This window comes from Arvicanthis niloticus, chromosome 19 (assembly GCF_011762505.2).
Source record: "Arvicanthis niloticus isolate mArvNil1 chromosome 19, mArvNil1.pat.X, whole genome shotgun sequence".
Lineage (NCBI taxonomy): Eukaryota > Metazoa > Chordata > Mammalia > Rodentia > Muridae > Arvicanthis > Arvicanthis niloticus.
This window is the reverse complement of record NC_047676.1, coordinates 25,575,041-25,595,901: the sequence shown is the minus strand read 5'-3', so window position 1 is coordinate 25,595,901 and position 20,861 is coordinate 25,575,041. Positions and strand designations below refer to the sequence as shown.

The following is a 20,861-nucleotide window of genomic DNA, read 5'->3' as shown; positions in this document are numbered from 1 at the left end:
TTTAAGTGGGGAGCCGCAAGATTAGGTTTTCTGGTTGCTGTCTTCTGCCAACTCTCCCTCTGGGCACACACGTGTGAACATGCACGCACTACACACCTACACAAAGAAGGCGGAGCATTGTCCCTGCATTTACCACTGGCCCCTACAGCTTTCCCCACGACTGGGGAGCATTTGAGAGAAGAGTGGGCTTGGCCCCAGCACGTCCGTGTGAGAGTTTGTGTGGGCTGGCAGCAGAGGATTCGGAAGGATGGCATGACTTTTTCAGTTACTTGTTTCTGTGTCTTCTGAGTTTTCTTGTGGCTCAAGCAAGGTGAGAAAGGCTGTGCTGTCAGGGAAGAGAGCCGCCATACCTTGCAAAGGAAACGGACACACCTACTCTGGGAAACGGTGTGAGCCAAGAGATGCCGGCTTGCCTGTACTTCAGCCTGCTCACCAAATCCGTGGATCTCACAGGAACAGAAGAGAGTGACCAGGACCCCAGTGAGCACCCTGTGGGCAGAGCACCTTCCCTTATAGGAGACGGACAAGTCCCTAGGTCTCCTCACACTCTCATACCAGACCAGCCTTAAGCTTCCATTCAGTGGAGCTGGGAGGATGAAGAAAATAGAAGTTAAAATGGAACTCCCGCCGGGCAGCGGTGGCGCACGCCTTTAATCCCAGCACTTGGGAGGCAGAGGCAGGCAGATTTCTGAGTTCGAGGCCAGCCTGGTCTACAGAGTGAGTTCCAGGACAGCCAGGGCTACACAGAGAAACCCTGTCTCGAAAAACAAAACAACAACAACAACAAAAAAAACAAAAACAAAAAATGGAACTACCATTCACACTGTCTTTGTTCCGATAGCACACAGTCTTAACTAGCTCCTGAGGTGGCCCTGACTTTCAGTGTGATTCTGGGAGGGTTGTTTTTATCTTGTTTGTTTACCTTTTAAAAAGTAGATTGAGAACCGCACACAGTATTGGAAGATGCCCGGGAGATTTTAAAAAAATATTTCTTAGCTGGGCAATGGTAGCACAGCCTTTAACCTCAGCACTTGTGAAGTGGAGGCAGGTGGATCTCTGTGAGTTCAAGACCAGTCTGGTCTACAAAATGAGTCCAGGAAAGGCAAGGCTAAACAAAGAAAACCCCAGTCTCAAAAAACAGAAAACACAAAACAAAACAAAAAAGTCCAAACAAACAAACTAATAAATCATTTTTCAAAGTATTTATTTATCCATGTGTCTTCATGTGCCAAAAGGCTTTGGGAGCTCTCTCTCTCTCTCTCTCTCTCTCTCTCTCTCTCTCTCTCTCTCTCTCTCTCTCAATAATTTCTCTATGTAGTGTGTAGTCCTGGCTGTCTTGGAACTCTGTAGACCAGGCTGCCCTCAAACTCAGAGATTCACCTGCCTCTGCCTCCCCAGTGCTAGGCTCAAAAGCATGCACCACCACCGCCTGACTGGGGGATCTTTTTCTATTAATCTCGGCCAGTTCCTTTTGTGAGAGGGTCTATTGTGAAACCCAGGACCAGGTTTTCTCCGCCGAGTTGGAATCAGCAAGTTCCAGTGACCCATCCTCCTGTCTCCTCTGCCATGGCTCCATATGTAGGTGCCAGGGCATGACTCCAGTTCTCAGGATTGTGCGGCAAGTACTCTTGACCTCTGAGCTATCTCTTCAGCTTCTGTCTTTGAGACAAGTGCTTGTATATGCCGGGTGGTCTCAAACCTCGAGCTAATCAAGCTTACACCATCACACCTGCTTTATGCGGTACTGGGAGTCACAGTCAGGACTCTGTGCTACATCCCCAGACTTTGTGACACCTCTCTTTGAAAGCTCACTTGGACACTGTTAAATTCTGAACTCCTGTGGGTGTGGGGTTGCCCTAAAGCTGACCTAGGCTGAGTTTGTACTTTAAATTTCATGTGGTTATGACACAGCAGATGTCCCCAGAGGAGGTATTGCAGCACAAAGAGAGCAGGGTGAGAGCGACCCCTGGTCCAGTCTATCGGATTTAGCATACCATTTTTATACACCCCTGTAGAGGGCGCAGTTTCCTCGTCCCTGAAGCACACACAGGTCATCATCGTTCTGAAAGCATCCCACGGAGTATTCAAAACACTAAGGACAGTGTTGGAGGGTGCTGATCTTGTAGCCCAGCAGGGCAGCAAGCCGGAAACTGAAACAGGAGGGTGGTCTGCAAGTTTGGGGCTACCTAGTCTACATGGTACATTCCAGGCCATCCAGCAAGACCCGGTTGAAGAAAAGGAGGGGTGGGGAAGAGGAGGAGAGGGAGAGGAAGGAGGGAGAAACAGGAGCATCAACCGACCTTGAAGAGTTCTGAGTTCACCCCGAGAGGATGAAAGGACTTGGTCTAGATACTCAGACATATTCAGGAGACTAGAACAAGAAGCTGACTGTGCAGCTCAGAGGTGCTTAGAAATTCAGAGTCTACCTCTTCCCTGGTCTCTAAGGAAACTGTCAAAAGACTTATTGACACTAGGAATAGATTTATTGGGTAGGACGACTGGGGATCCTATGCCAAGACAGGCAGAGGCGGAAAGTCGCTTTTATTTGGTTGGTTTGTTGGGGTTAGGGGTTGGGGGCACTGTTTCAGATATTCCAGACTGGCTGGAACTCAGTATGTACCCACGGAACTTTGACCCTCTGGATTTTTCTACCTTAATCTCCTACGTTAATATGTACTGAGCACAAGTGTTTACAACAAGGCACTTGGTTTTTTTTTTTTTTTTTTTTTAATCCACGTTATTTGGATTACTCAATATAGAATGTCCAATATTATATGACAGCCACCCTTTTATCTTTTATTGAAAAATAGATATTTCTCATACAATATATTCTGATCATGTTTTCCCCTCAAAAAACTACTTCCAGATCCTTCCCAACTCCCCACCCAGCCAAATCTGCACTCCTTTTTGCTCTCTCCGGTTAAAAAGAAAAGGCTAAAACAAAGGCTTACGAACGTGAATAGGACAAAACAGATAAGTGAGCAGAGAAGAAAAAGCCAAAGAAAAACACAGGAAACATACAGAGACACACAAGTGCAAGCCCATAAAAACACAAAATTGGAAACCATAATAGGCAAATCACCTGTAGGGGAAAAAAGCCCAGACAAAGCATTATGAGACCAAAACAAACCAACCAAACCAACCAAACCAAAAATACCATTGAATTTGTTGGGCATCTACTGCTGGGCATGAAGCCTGCCCTTTAGTGTGGTTTGTATACCCAGTGAAACTGTCACCCTTTTGAAAAGGTGTGGGAAGCCATGGCAAGGTCTTACTCTTGGCAAACACTCACCCTTGGCTCGGCTCCCCTATCTACTGTTCTTCTTTCTGCTTACCTTCCATGATTCGATTGTCAGTTCTCAGAACTTCAAACAAGGCCTCATAGCAACCCACCTTAGTAACCCTTCCTCCTGATCTCTAGATTTAGCCAACATCCTGCTAAATGGATGTTTTTAGAACCCCTGGTAATGGCAAGGCTTTGTGAGAACCACAGGTATAACTTAGTTAGACCCCACAGCTGCAGCTAGCTTCCTCCACCTGCAAAGCCCTCTTTCCTTTCCTACCCCTCCCCATATCCTGTTTTCAGAGTATATAACCTGTGTGAACGATAACAATTTTGCCAGCTTGATCGGACTTCTTGACTTGCTGTGCCTTTTTATTTTCTCGCGCATCTCACTTCTCTCCACAGGGTCTAAGGGTCCCACTTGGTTGTCCAGCTGGACTGGACAAAAAGGTATGTTGAGGGGGCTAGAGAGATGGCTCAGCAGTTAAGAGCTCTTTAAGAGGTCCTGAGTTCAATTCCCAGCAACCACATGATGGATTTGTAATAAGATCAGATGCCTTCTTTTGGTGTGTTTGACAGCTACAGTGTATTCACATTATTATTATTATATATATGTATATATATTATATATAATATGTATATATATTATATATATACATAATATATATAATATATATATAATATAATATATAATATGTATATATATTATATATAATATATATACATATATAATATATAATATATAGGTATATTATATTATAATATGTATATTATAATATATAATGTATATTACATATTATATATTAATATACATTATTATATTAATATATAATTAATATAATAATGTATATTATTATAATAATATATATTATTATATATTATATATAATTATATATTAATATATTATATATATATTATATATTATATATAATTATATATTATAATATATAATTAATTTATATATTACATATATACATATGATGTATATATGTATATAATGTATATATAATGTAATAATGTATATATGTATATATAATGTAATAATGTATATTACATATATACATATACATAATATATTTATATATAATATATACATATATATAAATGGTATGTTGAAATAGTACAATAACTTCTTAACTTAGAAAATAATCTTCATGGATCAGAATTTAGAGTTAGAAAGAGCCATGTTAAAAAAAAAACCTCTTCAAAAATGTTTCCCCAAATACAGTTTCCCTTTCTAAAAACAGCCAATGCCACAATTCTCTTTATATCCAAAAAGGTTCTATTCATATAGGAAGAGAAAGGTCCAGCAGCATTCTTTAGTTTTTCCATCACGGAAGAGGTAGACACAGGAGGATTCCAAGTTCAAGGCCAGACTGAACTCCACACGTTCACAGCCAGGCTGGGCTGCAGAGTGCAGCACTTTCTCGGAGACAAGGATCACACATTCAGGCAGAGTTTGAAGCCAGGCTGTCTGACTCCTGAAGGGTTGTCTTTATCCACCAAATGGCTTAGCTGCTACCTAAAATGCTTCCTCAGTCTTTTTTTTTTTTTTTTTTTTTTTTTTTTTTTTTTGTGGCTGTAATTTTATGGCTGCATCAAATTAAATGGTTGCCCTGTAATTTGCTTGATCTACTCCTATTAGTGAGCATTTATGATATTTCTAACTCGCTGCTACACCCATCCAGAAAAAAATGCAGTTAGGAATGGGTGTGGTGGTACAGGCTGAAACCCTAGAACTTGGGAAGTGGAGGCAGGAGTGAGGCAGGAGGCCAGCCCTCCGACTTGGGTTATTTGAGACCCTGTCTCAAACCAAGCAGAACATAACAAAATCTCAGCCAAAAAATTGTAACTAGCAAGCATGCTTATATGTCATTTCAAACATGTGGGATACATTAATTATTATTTATTTAAGGCAAATTGTTAGAATTGAATTTTCTGAGACAATTTTGAAAAAGGTGTGTCTCTGGGTGTTTGCAGATGTCTGTGGCTATGTATTTATTTGCATATGAGTTTGAAGATGCCCTTGGGAGCCAAAAGAGGCTGTTGAAGTTCTTGAGACTGGAGTTGTAGGCTATTGTAAGCTACCCAACACATTGTAACCTACCCAGTCACTGAGAACCAAACAACAGTCCTCTACAGAAGCAGTAGAAGTCTTTTAGTTGCTAAGCCATTTCTCCAACTTTTTAAAACAATTTTTAAAAAAGATGTATGTATGTATGTTTGTATATATGTATATATATAACGAGTGCTCTGTCATACACATATACTTCTGCATGCCAGAAGAAGAGATCAAATCTAGTCGATGGCTGTGAGCCACTGTGTGAGTGCTGGGAATTGAACTCAGGACCTCTTGAAGGACAGCCAGTGTTCTTAACCACTGAGCTATCTCTCCAGCCTCCTGGAGACAATTTTTAATATGACCATAAAATTGGCATCTTCCTGCCTCTTGCCTTTACCCTCACATCCATGGCAAGTGAGAATCCCAGGCCTCTGATCCTTGCTGCGGACTTGCCTTGCAGTGTAGCACTCTGGTTAGTGTTGTTCTGGTTTGAAGGAGACTGAGACCATTCTGTCCTTAAGAACCTTCTGGACTGGACAGGCTAGAGTGAGTCACCATGGACCATTGGACAACCTTTATTTAATCAGTAAACCAAGCAAGTCACTGCATGGAAGAAGGCAGAATCCAAGGAGGAGGAGGCTCACTAAGCTTCTGACCACGTGACCGGCTCAGGCTGTGTATTACCTGAGAGTAAAACTAAATAAATAAGCTGAGTGTGCTGGTCCCTGATTTCGGTTCTGCAGAAGTTGGTGGCTCCAGCCAAGGAGTTTGAGGCCAGCCTGGACAATGGGGCAGAAAACATTTTTAAAAAATGAAAATTTCTAGCAGCTGTCCTGCTATGATACCTCAAGAAGAAGAAACCAGATGCTTCTTAGGCTATGTCTATTTCTCCTCATCTCCAGAGAAGAACTGAAAGACTGTTGTAGCAAAAGACTAATGCCTGCCCCAACCCTCTGTGTGTGTGTGTGTGTATGTGTGTCTGTCTGTCTGTCTGTCTGTCCATCTGTCTGTCTCTCTGTCTCACTATGTAACATAGATGGCTTCAAATTCGCATTCTCCTGCTTCAACCTCCACGATAAAGAAGAAAGAAGTCTGAAGACATTATAGACCACTTGGTACAGCTGAAATGTGGACAGTGGCCATCAAAGAACACAGGCACAAGGCCGGGAAGTTAGTTCAGCTACAGAAGCTATTGCTAGGAAAACATGTTTGTTTTATTTTTTTAAAAAACAAAGCAAAACAAAAAAAAAACCCTCAAACAAACAACGAAGCTAGGTTTTGTGGTGCGCAGTTGTGATTCTGGTGCTGAGGAGGTGGAGGTGGTTAGCCTAGGTCACCTACTCTTGCCTACTTGGCACGCTCCAGGCCAGTGAGAGATACTGTCTTTAAAAAATGAGATGAATCGTGCCCAGCAAATGACACCCAGGAATGACTCCTGGCCTCCACATGCACAGGTATATAAACACACACACACACACACACACACACACACACACACACACACACACTGCACTTTAGTCCTTGAAAAGTCTGTATATGTAGCTTACTGATTTCTGTTTTTCATACAAAGCTATTCACCCACTCAAGTGCCAATATTTATTGAGTTCCTACTACGTGCAAGGCACCTGTTAGGTCAAGATGGGCGAGACACCCGTATGAGGTACACTGCTAGGTAAGCTACTAGGTAAGCGACCATCTGTTCCAGTGTAGAATTTGCCGAGAAATTAGGACAATGTTAGGAGAAAGGGTTAACCTTTTAACTCTTCTATGTAAATTGAAATATCTCAAAAATCTCCAAGCTACCACCTGTGTGTTCTTTTTAAAAACTTTATTTTATATGGTTGTCTTGGTATTTATGGATACCAGAAATGAGTCTGTGCTTGATGAGGCCAGAAAATGCAATTGGACCCCCGGGAACTGGAGTTCTAGATGCTTGGGAGATGCCATAGAAGTGATGCAAATAAACCCTGAGACCTCTGGAAGAGCAGCCAGTGCTGCTCCAGCCCCACTGTTCACTAACAGAAAGAGATTAGTTCGACCTCGGTAAGATGGCTTTTTCAGTCAGCGGGGAATAACTCCTCTCATGAGATTTCACCCACACCGTAAAGATCAGATCGATGCTAGTAGCTCGGAAACCATGAGGGCAAAGACAGAAACTGTTTCCGCTGCTCATTCCCTTTCTTACGATCCCTTAATTATGGAAAGTGTGTGGCCAAGGTGGTGGTGGCACAGGCTTTTAATCCCAGCACCATCCGGAGGCAGGCAGATTTCTGAGTTTGAGGCAAACCTGCTCTATAGAGTAAGTTCCAGGGTAGCCAGGGCTACATAGAGAAACCTTGTCTAAAAAACTAAAAACAAACAAAAAACAAAAAACAAACAAACAAACAAAAACAACCCAACACTCCAGAGGGGGGCAGTGTTGTCAGGTAGGGCTTTCTAGATGAGCAGAACCAACAGGACTATAAAGGGACCTGTTACACTATAAAGAGAACTTACTAAGAAGGCTTACAACTCATATGGGGCGTGTAGTCTTAACAATAGCTGTCTGTATGCCTGAGAGCCTGGTAGCTGCTGAGTGACAGAAGCCAGATGCCTTAGTAGTCCCAATGTAGTACCAGAGGCCTAGGAGATTCCCGGAGAGTCAGGCTGAGGCTGAAGTCTGATGTCAGTGAAGGGGACAACAGTTGCAGCAATGAGGCAAGGCACACTCTCCAGCCAGAACCCAGCCAGGCAAAGGAGCTGCACTGATGTTCTCTGGATCTGTTGCTATCTGAGCCACCTACTGGGAGGTGCTGCCTCCTCTAGAGGAGTGTCTTCTTCCCTCTGTTACTCCTTCCTGGAAATGGTCTGGTAGACCTGCCCATAGGTGTGTCTTCAGTTCTTTCCAGATAGAATTGAGATTATCCGTCCGGGCTGGAGTGACAGTTGTGAAGTGAAGAGCACTTCCTTCTAACCTGAATTTGTTTCTTGGCATCAATGTGGGGCATTACAACTGCCCATAACAACAGTTTCAGGGAATAAGAGACAACTTCCATGAGCACCACCCCCACATATATAGACACACAAATAAAAGTAAGATGAATCTTAAATAAGTGTTTATCAGTGAGTAAAAGCTGACTCTAGACGTATGTATGAGTGTACACCTGCCGCTGTAACAGAAGACCTTGCAGTTGATTATTTATACATAAAAGAAAATTGCTTCTCACTACTCCAGAGTCTAGGGAATTCCAGAACAAGACATCAGTAGACTCCATGTTGGGAAGGGTGGCCCATTCAACAATTACAAATTCTTGCTGAGTTCTCTCATGGGGGAGGGCTAGCCAGAACCCTCTGATCTCACAAGGGCATTCCTTCAAGACTTAAATCTCTTCCATGGCCCATTTCTTCTTCACAGTATTACACGTGGGGGGTGGGGGTGGGGGACACATTCAGAAGAGGGTAGCAAACCAGCTGGCTTTTTGGTATTCAAAACCTTTCATTTGTTGGCTCCAATTCCTGGGAAGTGTACTGATCCAGAGACAGTGTCAAGTTTCCAGAATCATATTACAAGCGGGCTTGACCAATGGCAGATAGTAAAGATCAGGGTGATCTAGTAATACTTAACACATGACAGCCTGAAGAAAGGGACATTTGCTTGGTGGATTTCTATCAAAAGCCAGTACTTCTGTTTATGGATTGGATCACATGCTGGAAACAAAAGCAACAGAATCTGTCTGGCATATCTGAATCAGGGGGGTCACATCTTCTTCCTGGGAACCAATTTGGAGGAGCTCAGTTAATTGTTTGCTAGGTTTTGAGACGAAGGTCTTATTTGTAATCTAGGTTGACCCGGAACTTCCTAAGTAGTCCAAGCTGGCCACAAATTCACAAATCTTCTTGTCTGGCCTCCCAGGTGCTGGAATGGCAGGTGTACAGTGCCATCCTTTCTGTGTTACTTGGGAGAGCTTCGTGAAGGAGTAGTACTTAGGATTTTTTTTAAAGGCTATTGGTCAGACTAAGGCATAGCAAGGTGCTTGACACTTGAAAAATTAACTGCAAATGCTTATTGGCTTTTCACAGTAGATGGAACTTCGAATGAGCTGCATCGTGTATTGTTCTAACACAGTGCTCCAGAGGGAAAATTCAATTTGGCCTTGCTCACACGAGGCAAATGCCCCAAAGGTAATTCAAATGAATAGTGTGTGTGTGTGTGTGTGTGTGTGTGTGTGTGTGTGTGTGTGTTTTATTTGCAATCTTGGTTTACTATGAGAGGTTTGTCGAAAACGTGGGAGAGTAGATAAGTCTTACGGGCTTTTGATATCTTACCAGTTAGAAACCAAGCAACAAAGAAAAGAAGTTTGAAGTTGACACATTTTATGGTCACTTCAGTCTATTTCTTCGTTCCTATCCGCTTTATCTCTTTTCATTTGTCTAAAGTCTGAACGTCGTTGGTGTGGATCTGAAGCTTCTGTGGAGGAAGGCGTTCTGTTCAGCAAGCTTTTGGAAGCTGAATTTCGAACCTGCTGGCAAATTAATAAAGCAAAGGGGTAGAACGACTGCCAGCAATAACTTAGCGACCGCAGGATCATTAGGCAAAAGGCGACATTTTCGCTATCCAATCGTGGGGAAGCCCGGAGAGAACACTCTCTGCATTGGCTAGAGCAAAGCCCTCTAGAGCAAATCTCTTTAGGTACTGCCCGGTGCCAATCAGAGGATGCCTGGGGGCGGGCTTTGCCTCAAACAGAGGAACAAATCAAGCCAGGAGGGGCGGGCGCTCAGGCACTCTGGCCAATAAGGGAGTGGGCGCGGCCAGCTCTCGGGCTATGGGCGGGACCTCTCAGCCTGAGAAGTGAGCGGCAGTGGGCGTGTCCCAGGTCGGTAGGCGGGGCGCGTGGCCTGGGCGGAGCGAACGGTGTCGGCGGCGGAGCCGGATGCGGGCGGTACTGCCGCCGCTGCCGCGGCCCTAGGGATGGGCGGAGCCCCGGCCGCTGGTGCTGGTGGCCGCCGCCGCTGCGGGAACCTGAGCCGGAGCCGCCGCCTTTGCCGCCGCGCGTCGTTGCTTCGCAAGGCGGCGGGATGCTGGGGAAAGGGGGAGTCGGCGGTGGCGGCGGCACCAAGGCGCCCAAGCCTTCCTTCGTGTCGTACGTACGCCCTGAGGTGAGACTGCGCCGGGCGAGCGCGGCGGCGGGTGGAGTGGCCGGGGCAGGGGCGCTTCCTGCCCGGGTGCCGGGCGGGGCGAAGCGGCAGGACGCACTGGGGCCTCCGGGCTGGCCGAGGCCCGGACCCCTGCGGCAGGCCGGGCAGGTGCTGGGGCAGGGCCCTGTCGCTTGCCACCGCGCCTGTGGGCGGGAGTCGGAGCCGGGAGGTCCTGCGGCCCCGGCGCCCCAGGTATCCGGGAAGGGAGCAGGAAGCCTGCGAGGTCGGAATCCCCGCGGGGCTCCCCCCGCAGCCTGGTGTGTATGCCCTGCCCTGGACTTTCTCCGTGAGTCTGGAGAGCTCGCCTGCCGCGGGTGGTGCACTGCTTTCCGTCCGCGCTGCTGTAGGGAATGTGGGTCGGCCTTGGCCTCTTTCGGTGTCTGCCCAGAGCATCCTCCTCCCGCTACTTCTGATTTCGTCTCACCCCTTCCAGTTGCAATTTTAGTCAAGAAGTGCATTCACTCGGGAAATACTTTCTGAGCGCCTGCCTATGTGCCTGGTAACGATCCTGGAACGCTTGTAGTAAGTTATCAGTGAACAGAACAAAGATCGAGCTCCCTGGGAGGTTATGTAAAAAGAGAAACAGCCAACGATATGCATAAGTTAGTTGTATAGTATTTAGAAGATAGTGGGGGCAAGGCATCTTTTCACACGTTAGGTCCTGGACAGACCCAGGGAAGGCTGCCGGTTGGCAGTGTGTCTGGAGCTCCGTGCATGAGGAACAGAGAGGAGGTTGGAGAGGATCAGCCCTCCTAGACCTCGTTGAAGACCTCTGGAGCAGTCATTCTTTATCTCTTAGTAGGCTCCTTCTCAGTTTCAATTTGTGAAAGTTGTGAGATTGTTGTTGGTTTTTTTTTTTTTTTTTTTTTTTGTCTTTGGGTTTTTGGTTTTTTTTTTTTTTTTTTTTTTTTTTTTTTTTTTTTTTTTTTGCAATTTTACTTGTTTGTCTCTCGATTATGTAGCCTGGCTGTCCTGGAACTCACTATGTAGACCAGTCTGGCTTCGAAATCACAGAGCCCAGCCTGCCTCCGCCTCCTGAAAGCTAGGACTAAAGGCAGCACTACCGTGCCCCGGCTTCTGCAGTCTGATCAGTAGAGTGCAGGTAGATAGATGCTTTGCCAAATTCACTGCCTCCTGATGTGTTCCCACTTTTTCACCTGTTACGATGTAAAACAGGTGGGCCAGGGATGAGAAATCAGAGACCTGGGGCCTGCAGCCTTTGCACATGTCTTTTGAGGTATCTAGTGGAAAGGACTAAAATGGGGCTGATTTTCTGTCTTAATTTTCAAATAAAAACCACTTCCTCTGTCAGAACTTGATATCGAGAGGCGGGGCTCTTCCTGTAGTCCATAGAGGTCTCCAACGTGGTCAGGTTCTCTCTTTGTTTTTCTTTGATAGCACTCTAGTTGAACACTAACTGGCTTTAACCTTTAACCTTTCCTGTTTAGTGAGAGTAAACTACAAGTGAAGCATCTTCTGAAGTGTGACCAGAGTTCAAGAGTGCTCCAGTCGACCGTCTTACCGCACTCTTGCTCTTGCGAGTTTCCTTGGAGAGGTAGTGGAGAAGTGGTGGCTTAGCTCACTGTGCTCACAGTTGGGTTTTTTTTAGAGGGCAGTTTTGTGGTTTTGCATTTAAGACAGTGCTGTGAGGATGCTGTGTGTCCTTGTTGTCATTTGTACTGGCTAAGATTCTCTACTGGGCATGGTTTATTAAAAGACAATGGTGGGAGGAGGTGAGAAAACGGCGTATTTTTAAGTAGATGGCTTTGCCAGCCATCACATTACCGGAAATGGATGAGCAACATTCAGATGTTGCTTGTGTGTGGCCCAGAGCCCAGAGTCTGGTAGCCCCCTCACCTTTGGAGCCTCAAAGCACTTTCATGAAGACTAGCATCCACTATTTTTACTCTTTGATTTTACTATCAGCCTACCTTTTGTGTCCTGCGGGTGGGGTGTGTGTGTGTGTTTTATTTATTTTTGGTGTTTGGCTATCCCACTCTGAACCATACCACTCTGAAGAGACCCATTGTCGTCTGATAGCACTTTTCCCTGTGTGCAGTTCTGGAGAGAGAACACAGGGCCTCCACCATGGTAAACAAGTAATCTACCACTGAGCCACGTGCCAGCCTGTCTTTGTACCACTTTTCCTAGCTGGTAAATTTGCAGTTTCTGAGATGCTTTCTTGTTGGCGGATGACATCAGTTGCCAGAACCTTTACACCTTGTAGTGTAATTATGCCTACTCCTGGTGATAAGCCTGCTGATCAGATCTTGGAACTTCCAGAGGCAGAAGCCTTCGGTAAGCCAGAACAGGATCTATCAAGAGTCAGTGCTTTCTGTCCTAAAGCATTGGCTAAAGTATTTGAAGATGAGGTTGTTAAACGTGATCTCGTTTTTTCCCCTTGTGATCCAAAAGGACTGCAAATGATAGCTTAAAATGAAGGGCAATGGTTAACTCTGGCTTCTGTGTCTGTGCCAGAGTAACTCGAGTCGTTTTGTCATTGATTCCTCTAAGTCGGTGAGGGTGACAGGTAAGATCCTGAATCATAACATAGGACCTTTGGTCATGTTTTGTAACCTGTTCAGAGAGAAGCTGATGGTTCTGGAAGCTGAGCTCTGCAGGATGCAGGAGTTTGGGGCCACCTTGTTACTACTTGATAGGGGATGTCTAGAACTCAGCTCCCCTTTTCTCACCCAGCCTCAGGCACAGGTTGCAAGGAATGTCTAGCGGTGTGCAGCAGAGATGCCGAGATCTGTTCTAGGGAGGCATCTGCTGAGAGCTTGAGCACAGAATCACTTTTCATGTGAAAGTGGAAAGCTGTGTGAATTCCTGTGTCAGAAGCCACAAGTGTTCATTATAGGAAAATGAGATGAAGTTACACAAAAAATAGGTACAAGTTAGAAACTTGTGCTGGTTGTTGTCAGGCCTTGCAGAGGACTAAGTTTGGTTTTCGGTACCACTGCATCTCACCAGCACCTGTAACTCCAGTTTCAGAGTACCTGAGGCACTCTCCTGGCCTCCTCAGATACACACTTGTAGCAAACACACACACAAATACAAATAAACTTAAAAAAAAAAAAAAAAAAGTGCTAGCCACACATGTAAAAATCTGCGGAGTACATGAGCTCAGCTGGCGGCCTAACTGTGTCGAAGGTGAGAACTGATTTCCCTAAGTTGTCCTTTGACTTCTGCTCTGTGGCATGTGAGCTCCCCACACATACACATACTCTTTAAATAAGATAAATAAGTAAAGAAGTGTATGTTAAGACATACAAACTTGCAATTTTTATCCTGTTAGATATATGTTCACAGTATGTGGGTTTGGATGGGGCTTACCAAAATGGAATTAATATTACCAGTTGTAATCTCAGCTGCCTTTTAAACCAAAAATGCACATTGTAAACACCTCTCCATACCAGTTGTTAAGCCACTGTTCCACTTTGTGTCTCAGTGAAGACACAGTGATGGGAAAGTCTGGGCAGCACAAACAGCCAGAGTGGCTGATGGGAAGATTTTGTATTTAGAAACCAGTGCTGTGTGACAGTTGTGATTCTTCAGCCTTACCAGTTCTTTGCCAAGCTGCCTTAACCTTATAAATAAAATAGGTTCATTTTATTTTTTTTGTGTATGAGTGTTTGCCCTGCATGTGTCCTGGTGCCCAAGGAAGTCAGAAGAGATCATCTAATCCCCCGGAACCAGAGTTACAGATGGTTGTGAGTCACCATTTGGGTGCTAGGAACTGAACCCAGGGGTTCTGCAAGAGCAGCAAGTATTCACTGCTGAGGCGTCTCTCCAGTCCTTTTGGTCTTTTTTTAATGCTTAGGTACATGCGTAGTGACTGGGCTCGGAAGCTTGGACAGGAAGGACAACCAGGCAGGACTAGGAAGATCCGATTTGGTAAAAGCATGTTCCCTTGTGATGGGAAGCTAAATAGGAAGCTTTGTGGTGCTTGTCTGTTCTTTAAAACTGATCTGGAAAATAGCTTTCAAAGGTCTGCTACATACACCCATTCTTGCATGTCATTCCAAATATGGTTAAAATGTACTTACTCATGGAGTTTAGTAAGTGTTTGCCTTGGGGATACTAATAATAGTACCAGAGACTTGTTTTGTGGATTTTTTTTTTTTTTTTTTTTTTATATTGGGAAGAAAGTATAATTTGTCCTCCATTTTACAGATGTGTAAACTGAGTCTGCAGGGTTAAATGCCCTTGCACAGGGGCACAGGATTACTAAACAAAGAACTGTCTCCTTAAGAGCCAGCAATGACAGGACTTAGCCAGGCCCATAGGAACTCAGGAAAGGTTTGTATGGTCCTGAGTGTATAGGAAAGCAGGCTGAGCAAGTCATTAGGAGCAAGCCAGGAGCAGCACTCCTCATAGAGTTCCCTCAGTCGTGGATTGTGACCTAGAAGGGGAAGCCAAACGGAGCTTTCTTCCCCAGTGTGCTTTGGTCAGAATGTTTCATCACCACACTAGAAACACAGAAATGGAGAAAAGGCAAGAAGACTGGTGCTCTTTCTCTTTATTTCTCCTTCTTTTTATCTGAGTAAACAAACTTTCCTAGTCCTTACTGAGGCCCATTTCTGTGGTGAGCCATGAGCCTGTGTATTTCAGAAGTGAACCTATGAATTGCCAGCAGTTTGATCCTCTCATACAGTGAGCGTTTAAACTGGGATGGTCATTCTGTTCCTTGTTTTTGTGGATTCAGGGAACTTTCATTACAGAACAGGCTTGCCCACATGTGGTTGTAGCATACCACAGTGCTTTTCTCATTGGTGTCTTTCCATGACAGTTTCCTCGTTAGCTTTTGTTAGATGCTGATCTGGGAGACTTACTGAGCAGGTACAGGGACCTTCTGTTTATTGCAGTCTCTAGAGGCTTTGTTTTCTAATTCAGCAGATGTTTACACAGCATCTGCTGAGTCTACCAAGCCTTAGGTCTACCAACCATTGATAGGCATCCGATCGAGCTATAGCAATCTACAAAATACAAAATGGAAAACATTTTGTCTTATATATATTTTAAGACAGAGTCTCTCTATGTAGTCCCAACTAGCCATGTTGGTCTGGAAATCACGATCCTCCTGCTGTATAGTCTCCTGAATGTTATGATTGCAGATGTTCACCACCATGACCAGCTTGAGGTGTGTTTCTGCTGCATCACTGACTTTGATGGCTCTGATGGATACATACTAGGAAGAAGAAATTAGCTTATCCTAAAACAGACATTCTGCCCAGTCCTAATAGTAAAAATACTTTGTTATTGTTGTTTGGTCTTGTTTTTGTTTGTTTGTTTGTTTGTTTTTAGCTTGGCTGTCCTGGAACTCACTCTGTGGACCAGGCTGGCCTAGAACTCACAGAGATCCACCTGTTTCTGCCTTCCAGTTGCTGGGATTAAAGGCATGTACCACCACCACCACTTGGCTCATAAAAATACTTTTAAAGGCAGAATTTAGATGCATTAGTCATTTGTTTCTTTTTGGGGGTGCGGTGAGGCGGTATGGACAGATTCCTGGCTGTCCTGAAACTCACTCTGTAGTCCTGGCTGGCTTTCAACTCAGAGATTCACCTGCCTCTGTCTCCTAAGTGCTGGGATTAAAGGTAGGCACCAACACCACCTCCCACCTGGCTTATATGCATTAGTTTTTTATTGTTTTTATTACATTTAAAATTTAGCATGTGTGCACACACATGCACTCATGGGCATACCTCAGCATGTGTACAGAGGATAACTTTGAGGAGTTGATTCTTTCCTGCCACAGTTTAGGCTCCAGGCATTGAGCACAGGTTGTCAGGCTTGGTTGTTACTCAGCCATCTTGATGGCTCTGCCTTTTTTTTTTTTTTTAATCATATAACTCCATAGTTTTTTCCACATTTTCAACTTTTTTTTCTTTTTCTTTTTTGTTTTTTTTAAGACAGGGTTTCTCTTTGTAGCCCTGGCTGTCCTAGAACTCGCTTTGTAGCTCAGTGTAGTCTTGAACTCACATCTGCCTCCCAAGTGCTGGGATTGCCTTCTGTTTTTTAGTGCATTCAGAATTTGCCCTCTATGTATCTGAAACACACTGCGTTTCTTCTATTCATGGGCATATTAAAATATGCAGTGAGGCTTCCCTTCCCTTAGCAAGTATTCTTTTATTAATGATTGTTAATTCATTCATTTGCTGGGCTGGGGATTGTGCCCCAGGCCTGCATATGCTAGGCAAGCACTGTGGCGTTGAGTTGTGGCCTCGCAGTCCTCACCAGGTCACCTCAGTGAAGTTGGCCGTCGCTGATAGGGATTGAATAAGCTAGGGAAGGACATTAAATGTCCTTCCTAAAATAATCACTTTCTTAGCTGTGGCTTTAGTTTGATCTGTCCAAGCTTCCGCTTTCTTCTCCCGCATGTGTTTCCTGTGGCATCTCCCTGGCTCAGATCCAACACCATACAATTTGCAGATGGCACATCTGAAGGCTCTGCCAAGCAACACTTCCTGCATTCTGACCAAACAGCTGCCACATGCAGTCTTCCTCTCAGAGCCAGATCATCCTTCCACCCTGCTGCCATCCCCAGTGCCACTGTCATGGCTGGCAGAAAGCTCAGTCAGTGGGAAATGTGCAAGGCCAGGATTGGGTCCCCAGCAAAAACGGGCAGGGCTGCTGTCAGAGCTTAGGGTGTCAGGATTGGGTCCCCAGCAAAAACGGGCAGGGCTGCTGTCAGAGCTTACGGTGTGGGTGCCACCGCTAAAGGATGCTCTGTACTGTTTCTGCATGGAATCATCCCATGTGACAAGTAGGTTTCAGAGAGAATCTGTTTTTCAGGGTGATACTTTTCCCTTAAAAAACAAACAACAACAAAACCCACTAAATCTTATGATAAAATCAATGTAACAAAGTTACAGTTTGAAAGTTAGTAAAATAAAATTACCTGTAGGTATGGTACTACAAATAAGGCAGTAATTCCACTTATGTTGTCTGTCTCTGTATCTGTTTGTCTGCCTAGCTGTCTTTCTGTCTTTCTGTCTCTGTCTCTCTCTCTGTCTCTCTCTGTCTCTCTGTCTCTCTCTCTCTGTGTGTTTGTCAAACTTGAAGCTGGTACTGCTCCTTATTGGTAGGGTGTGTACAAACTGTTTTAACAGCAGGATTGCCCTTGTCTTTATCAGTAGTTTGCAGACATTAACCAGAACCCGAGTTTAGAAAAGTGCTGAGCCTGTATTCTTCATTCTGCTGGGGTTATGCTTATGGTAGCGCCCAGGGACTTCTGTAGAGTTTAAGAAGAAGCAGAGGTAGATGTTCACTGTAGGTAGAAGGGATAATTTTGTTGTTGTTTTAAGATTTATTTTAGCCAGGTGAGCTTGGATGCAGAGGCAGGTGGATCTCTGTGAGTTGGAAGCCAGTCTTGTCTGTATAGAGACATCTAGGCACATACTGAGACCCTGGCTCAAAAAAAAATTTTTTTTTATGATTTATTTTTTATTTTCTGAGATAGGGTGTCACTTCTTCGACCAGGCTGTCCTTGAATTCACGGAGATCCGGCTCTGTCTACTTCCCAAATGCTGAGATTAAAGTTGCACACCACCATGTCCTGCAAGATGTATTTTATTTTTAAAGATTTATTTTAATTGTGTGTGTGAGCATATGAATATGAATGCAAATGCCCACGTAGGTCAGAGGTGTTAGATCCCCCTGGAGCTGGGGATACAGCAGTTGTAAGCCACCTGATCTGGGTGCTGGGAATTGAATTCAGGTCCTTAGGAAAAGCAGTATGTGCTTTTGACCACTGAGCCATCTCCAGCCCTGATATATTTTATTTTTAGTTAAATTGTACATGTCATTTTTGGCCAAGACTTGACCTGGAACAAAGAGTGTATCTCAGGCAGGCCTCAAACCCTTGGTGATCCTCTCTGTGTTGGCTCCCAGAAGTCTGCTTTGAACTAGAATAATCTTTTAACCTCTAGTTTTCTGTTGTCTTGGGGAGGAAGACAGAGTGAGCTGGAAGGACCCACCCCTACTCCTACCGCTGCGCCTTTCAAAATATAACTAAAGAAAGCAAAAGCTTGTCAGTGGCTCTGCATGCTAGCAGGAGAGGCCGGCTCCTTTAAGGCTCTCTTGTTTTCCAGCTGGAGAATTGGAATGGTAGTGACACCCTTCTTAAACCATAGGTGTGACCATTTATGACCAGGAACTCACTTCCCTAGAGGGAAGGCTCTTGGCAGAGTACTTGGCACACAGGCTTCAATCAATATAGGTGGTGGTGGTGTTATCCCTCCTCTTCTTCCTGCTTGTCCTCCTCCTCTTCCACTGGGGTGTTCCATACAGTGCTTGGTCAGTCATCTTAGAGGACAGAACTCTTTGTGGCTAAGGTGTTAATAAGTGGAGTGTTTGATCATGGTGGTTGCCGTGGTGCCATGACAGGAAAGTTCACTGTGGTAACTATTAGGATACTTTTCACTATCTCTGAAAGTTTCTTTTCCACTTTTTTGTTCCTTTATACAGTTGAGAATGATTTGATTATATTTAAAATTCTGACCCAATGAGAACACAGTGGTCAGCTTTTTTTCTTTATTAACATATGGCCTTTGGCATTTTGCTAGTTTCATTGTGTGGTGTGGAAAGACTTTTCCTCTTTACTCATTTCTGTCAGGCTTTCCTGTCAAAGGCCAAATTTTGTCCTTTATCACATGTTTCCAGTGACTCATTTAAGGTACAAGTAAATCAAATGAAGTCATAATTAGCTTAAGCAAAAGAAAATGACTTCTGTTTATTTCAGAGGCATTTGCAAAACCATGCTGTCTTGGTTTCATAGTTGAATAGCACAGATAATACCAGTTGTCTCTGTGTCTGTCCTGCGTCATGCGGTTGGTGGGGAGACTTTCATAGGTGGCCTTTGCTGCCTTGATTGCTTGCTTAAGTATTCGAGAGGGAGGGCAAGGAGGCTGTGGTTTAGGGTGATGTGGCCTGCCTTTCTGTAAGGTCAGGTGACCAGCCACTGTTTTAGCTCTGACCTGCTGACCTCCTGGGTTTTAATATTCACCTTTGGTAGGAATTTTAAGAAAACCAAAACACCCAAGGATGCGGTATCGTGATTCAAGCCTGCAGCTAAGTCCTTTAGTAGCCAAGATAAGGGGGTCTTGACTTTGAAGACAGCTCGGTTAGGTTATACAGTGAGTTCAAGGCCAGCCATGGCAACATTGTAAGGTCCTATCTTTAAAAACAAAGCAGCCGGGTGGTGGTGGCCCACGCCTTTAATCCCAGCACTTGGGAAGCAGAGGCAGGCGGATTTCTTGAGTTCGAGGCCAGCCTGGTCTACAGAGTGAGTTCCAGGACAGCCAGGGCTACACAGAGAAACCCTGTCTCGAAAAACCAAACCAACCCCCCCCAAAAAAAAAACAAAAACAAAACAAAACAAAGCAATACAAGCCAACCCCCCCCCAAAGAACAGCCTGAAAAAAGTTTGTTTTTCAAATAAAAAAAGTCTTACTGTGTTAATGCCTTTTCTCTAGAAATAGGGTTGAGTTTCTTAAGATCATCTTCCTCCTATGTCCCTGTGCTTGGAAGAGAATGATTATTCATTCTCAGTCTGTGAGCACATATTCCCTCCCTAAGCAAACCTTAGCACTCTCCCTAGTGTCCAGTCTGTGGTGGTGGTGGGGTACTCTTATTTTGAAGAGGGTGTTGATCTTATTCTTTTTTTATTTGATATTTTCTTTATTTACATTTCAAATGTTATCCCCTTTCCAGGTCTCCCCTTCAGAAACCCCCATCCCATCCCCCCTCCCTCTGTCTCTATGGTGGTGCTCCCCCCGCCCACCCACCCACACCCATCTTCCTACCCTGGCATTCCCTACACTGGGGCATTGAGCCTTCACAGGACCAAGGGTCTCTCCTCCCACTGATGTCTGACAAAGGCCATCCATCCTCTGCTAAGGATGTGTTGGAGCCATGGATCCCTTTGTGTACTCTTTGGTTGGTGGTTTAGTCCCTGGGAGCTCCGGGGGTTGGGGTCTGGCCGGTTGACACTGTTGCTCCCCCCATGGGGCTACAAACCCCATCAGCTCCTTCAGTCCCTTCTCCAGCTTCCTCCATTGGGGACCCCATGCTCAGTCCAATGGTTGGCTGCTAGCTTCTGTCTCTGTATTTGTCAGGCTCTGGCAGAGCCTCTCAGGAGACAGCTGTACCAGGCTCCTGTCAGCAAACACTTCTTAGCATCTGCAATAGTGTCTGGGTTTGGTGACTGTATATGGCATGGATTCCCAGGTAGGGCTGTGGGGGACACTCTTAAAGAAGACAATCTGGGGCTCTCGCTGCTTAAGCCATTTGCCAAGTACCTCAGTTTTGTCCCCAGAGCCCTTGTTTGGGCTGCAT

At 44.8% G+C, this 20,861-nt stretch overlaps 1 protein-coding gene across 3 annotated transcripts in view; it reads left to right on the top strand.

Annotated features, from left to right (window-relative positions):
* The first annotated feature begins 10,214 nt into the window (after window positions 1-10,214).
* The window catches only part of Mtmr12 (myotubularin related protein 12), a 69,710-nt gene continuing 59,063 nt past the window's right edge, over window positions 10,215-20,861 (top strand). Inside the window, exon 1 of one of the 3 annotated variants that reach the window (XM_034523602.3) lies at window positions 10,215-10,481. In XM_034523602.3, coding sequence (XP_034379493.1) covers window positions 10,401-10,481 — 81 coding nt within the window. In that variant the 5' untranslated portion in view covers window positions 10,215-10,400. Of the gene's footprint in view, window positions 10,482-10,754; window positions 10,778-20,861 lie in introns of those variants that run through there. The other 2 variants (XM_034523603.2, XM_076916421.1) reach the window with 2 other exon arrangements.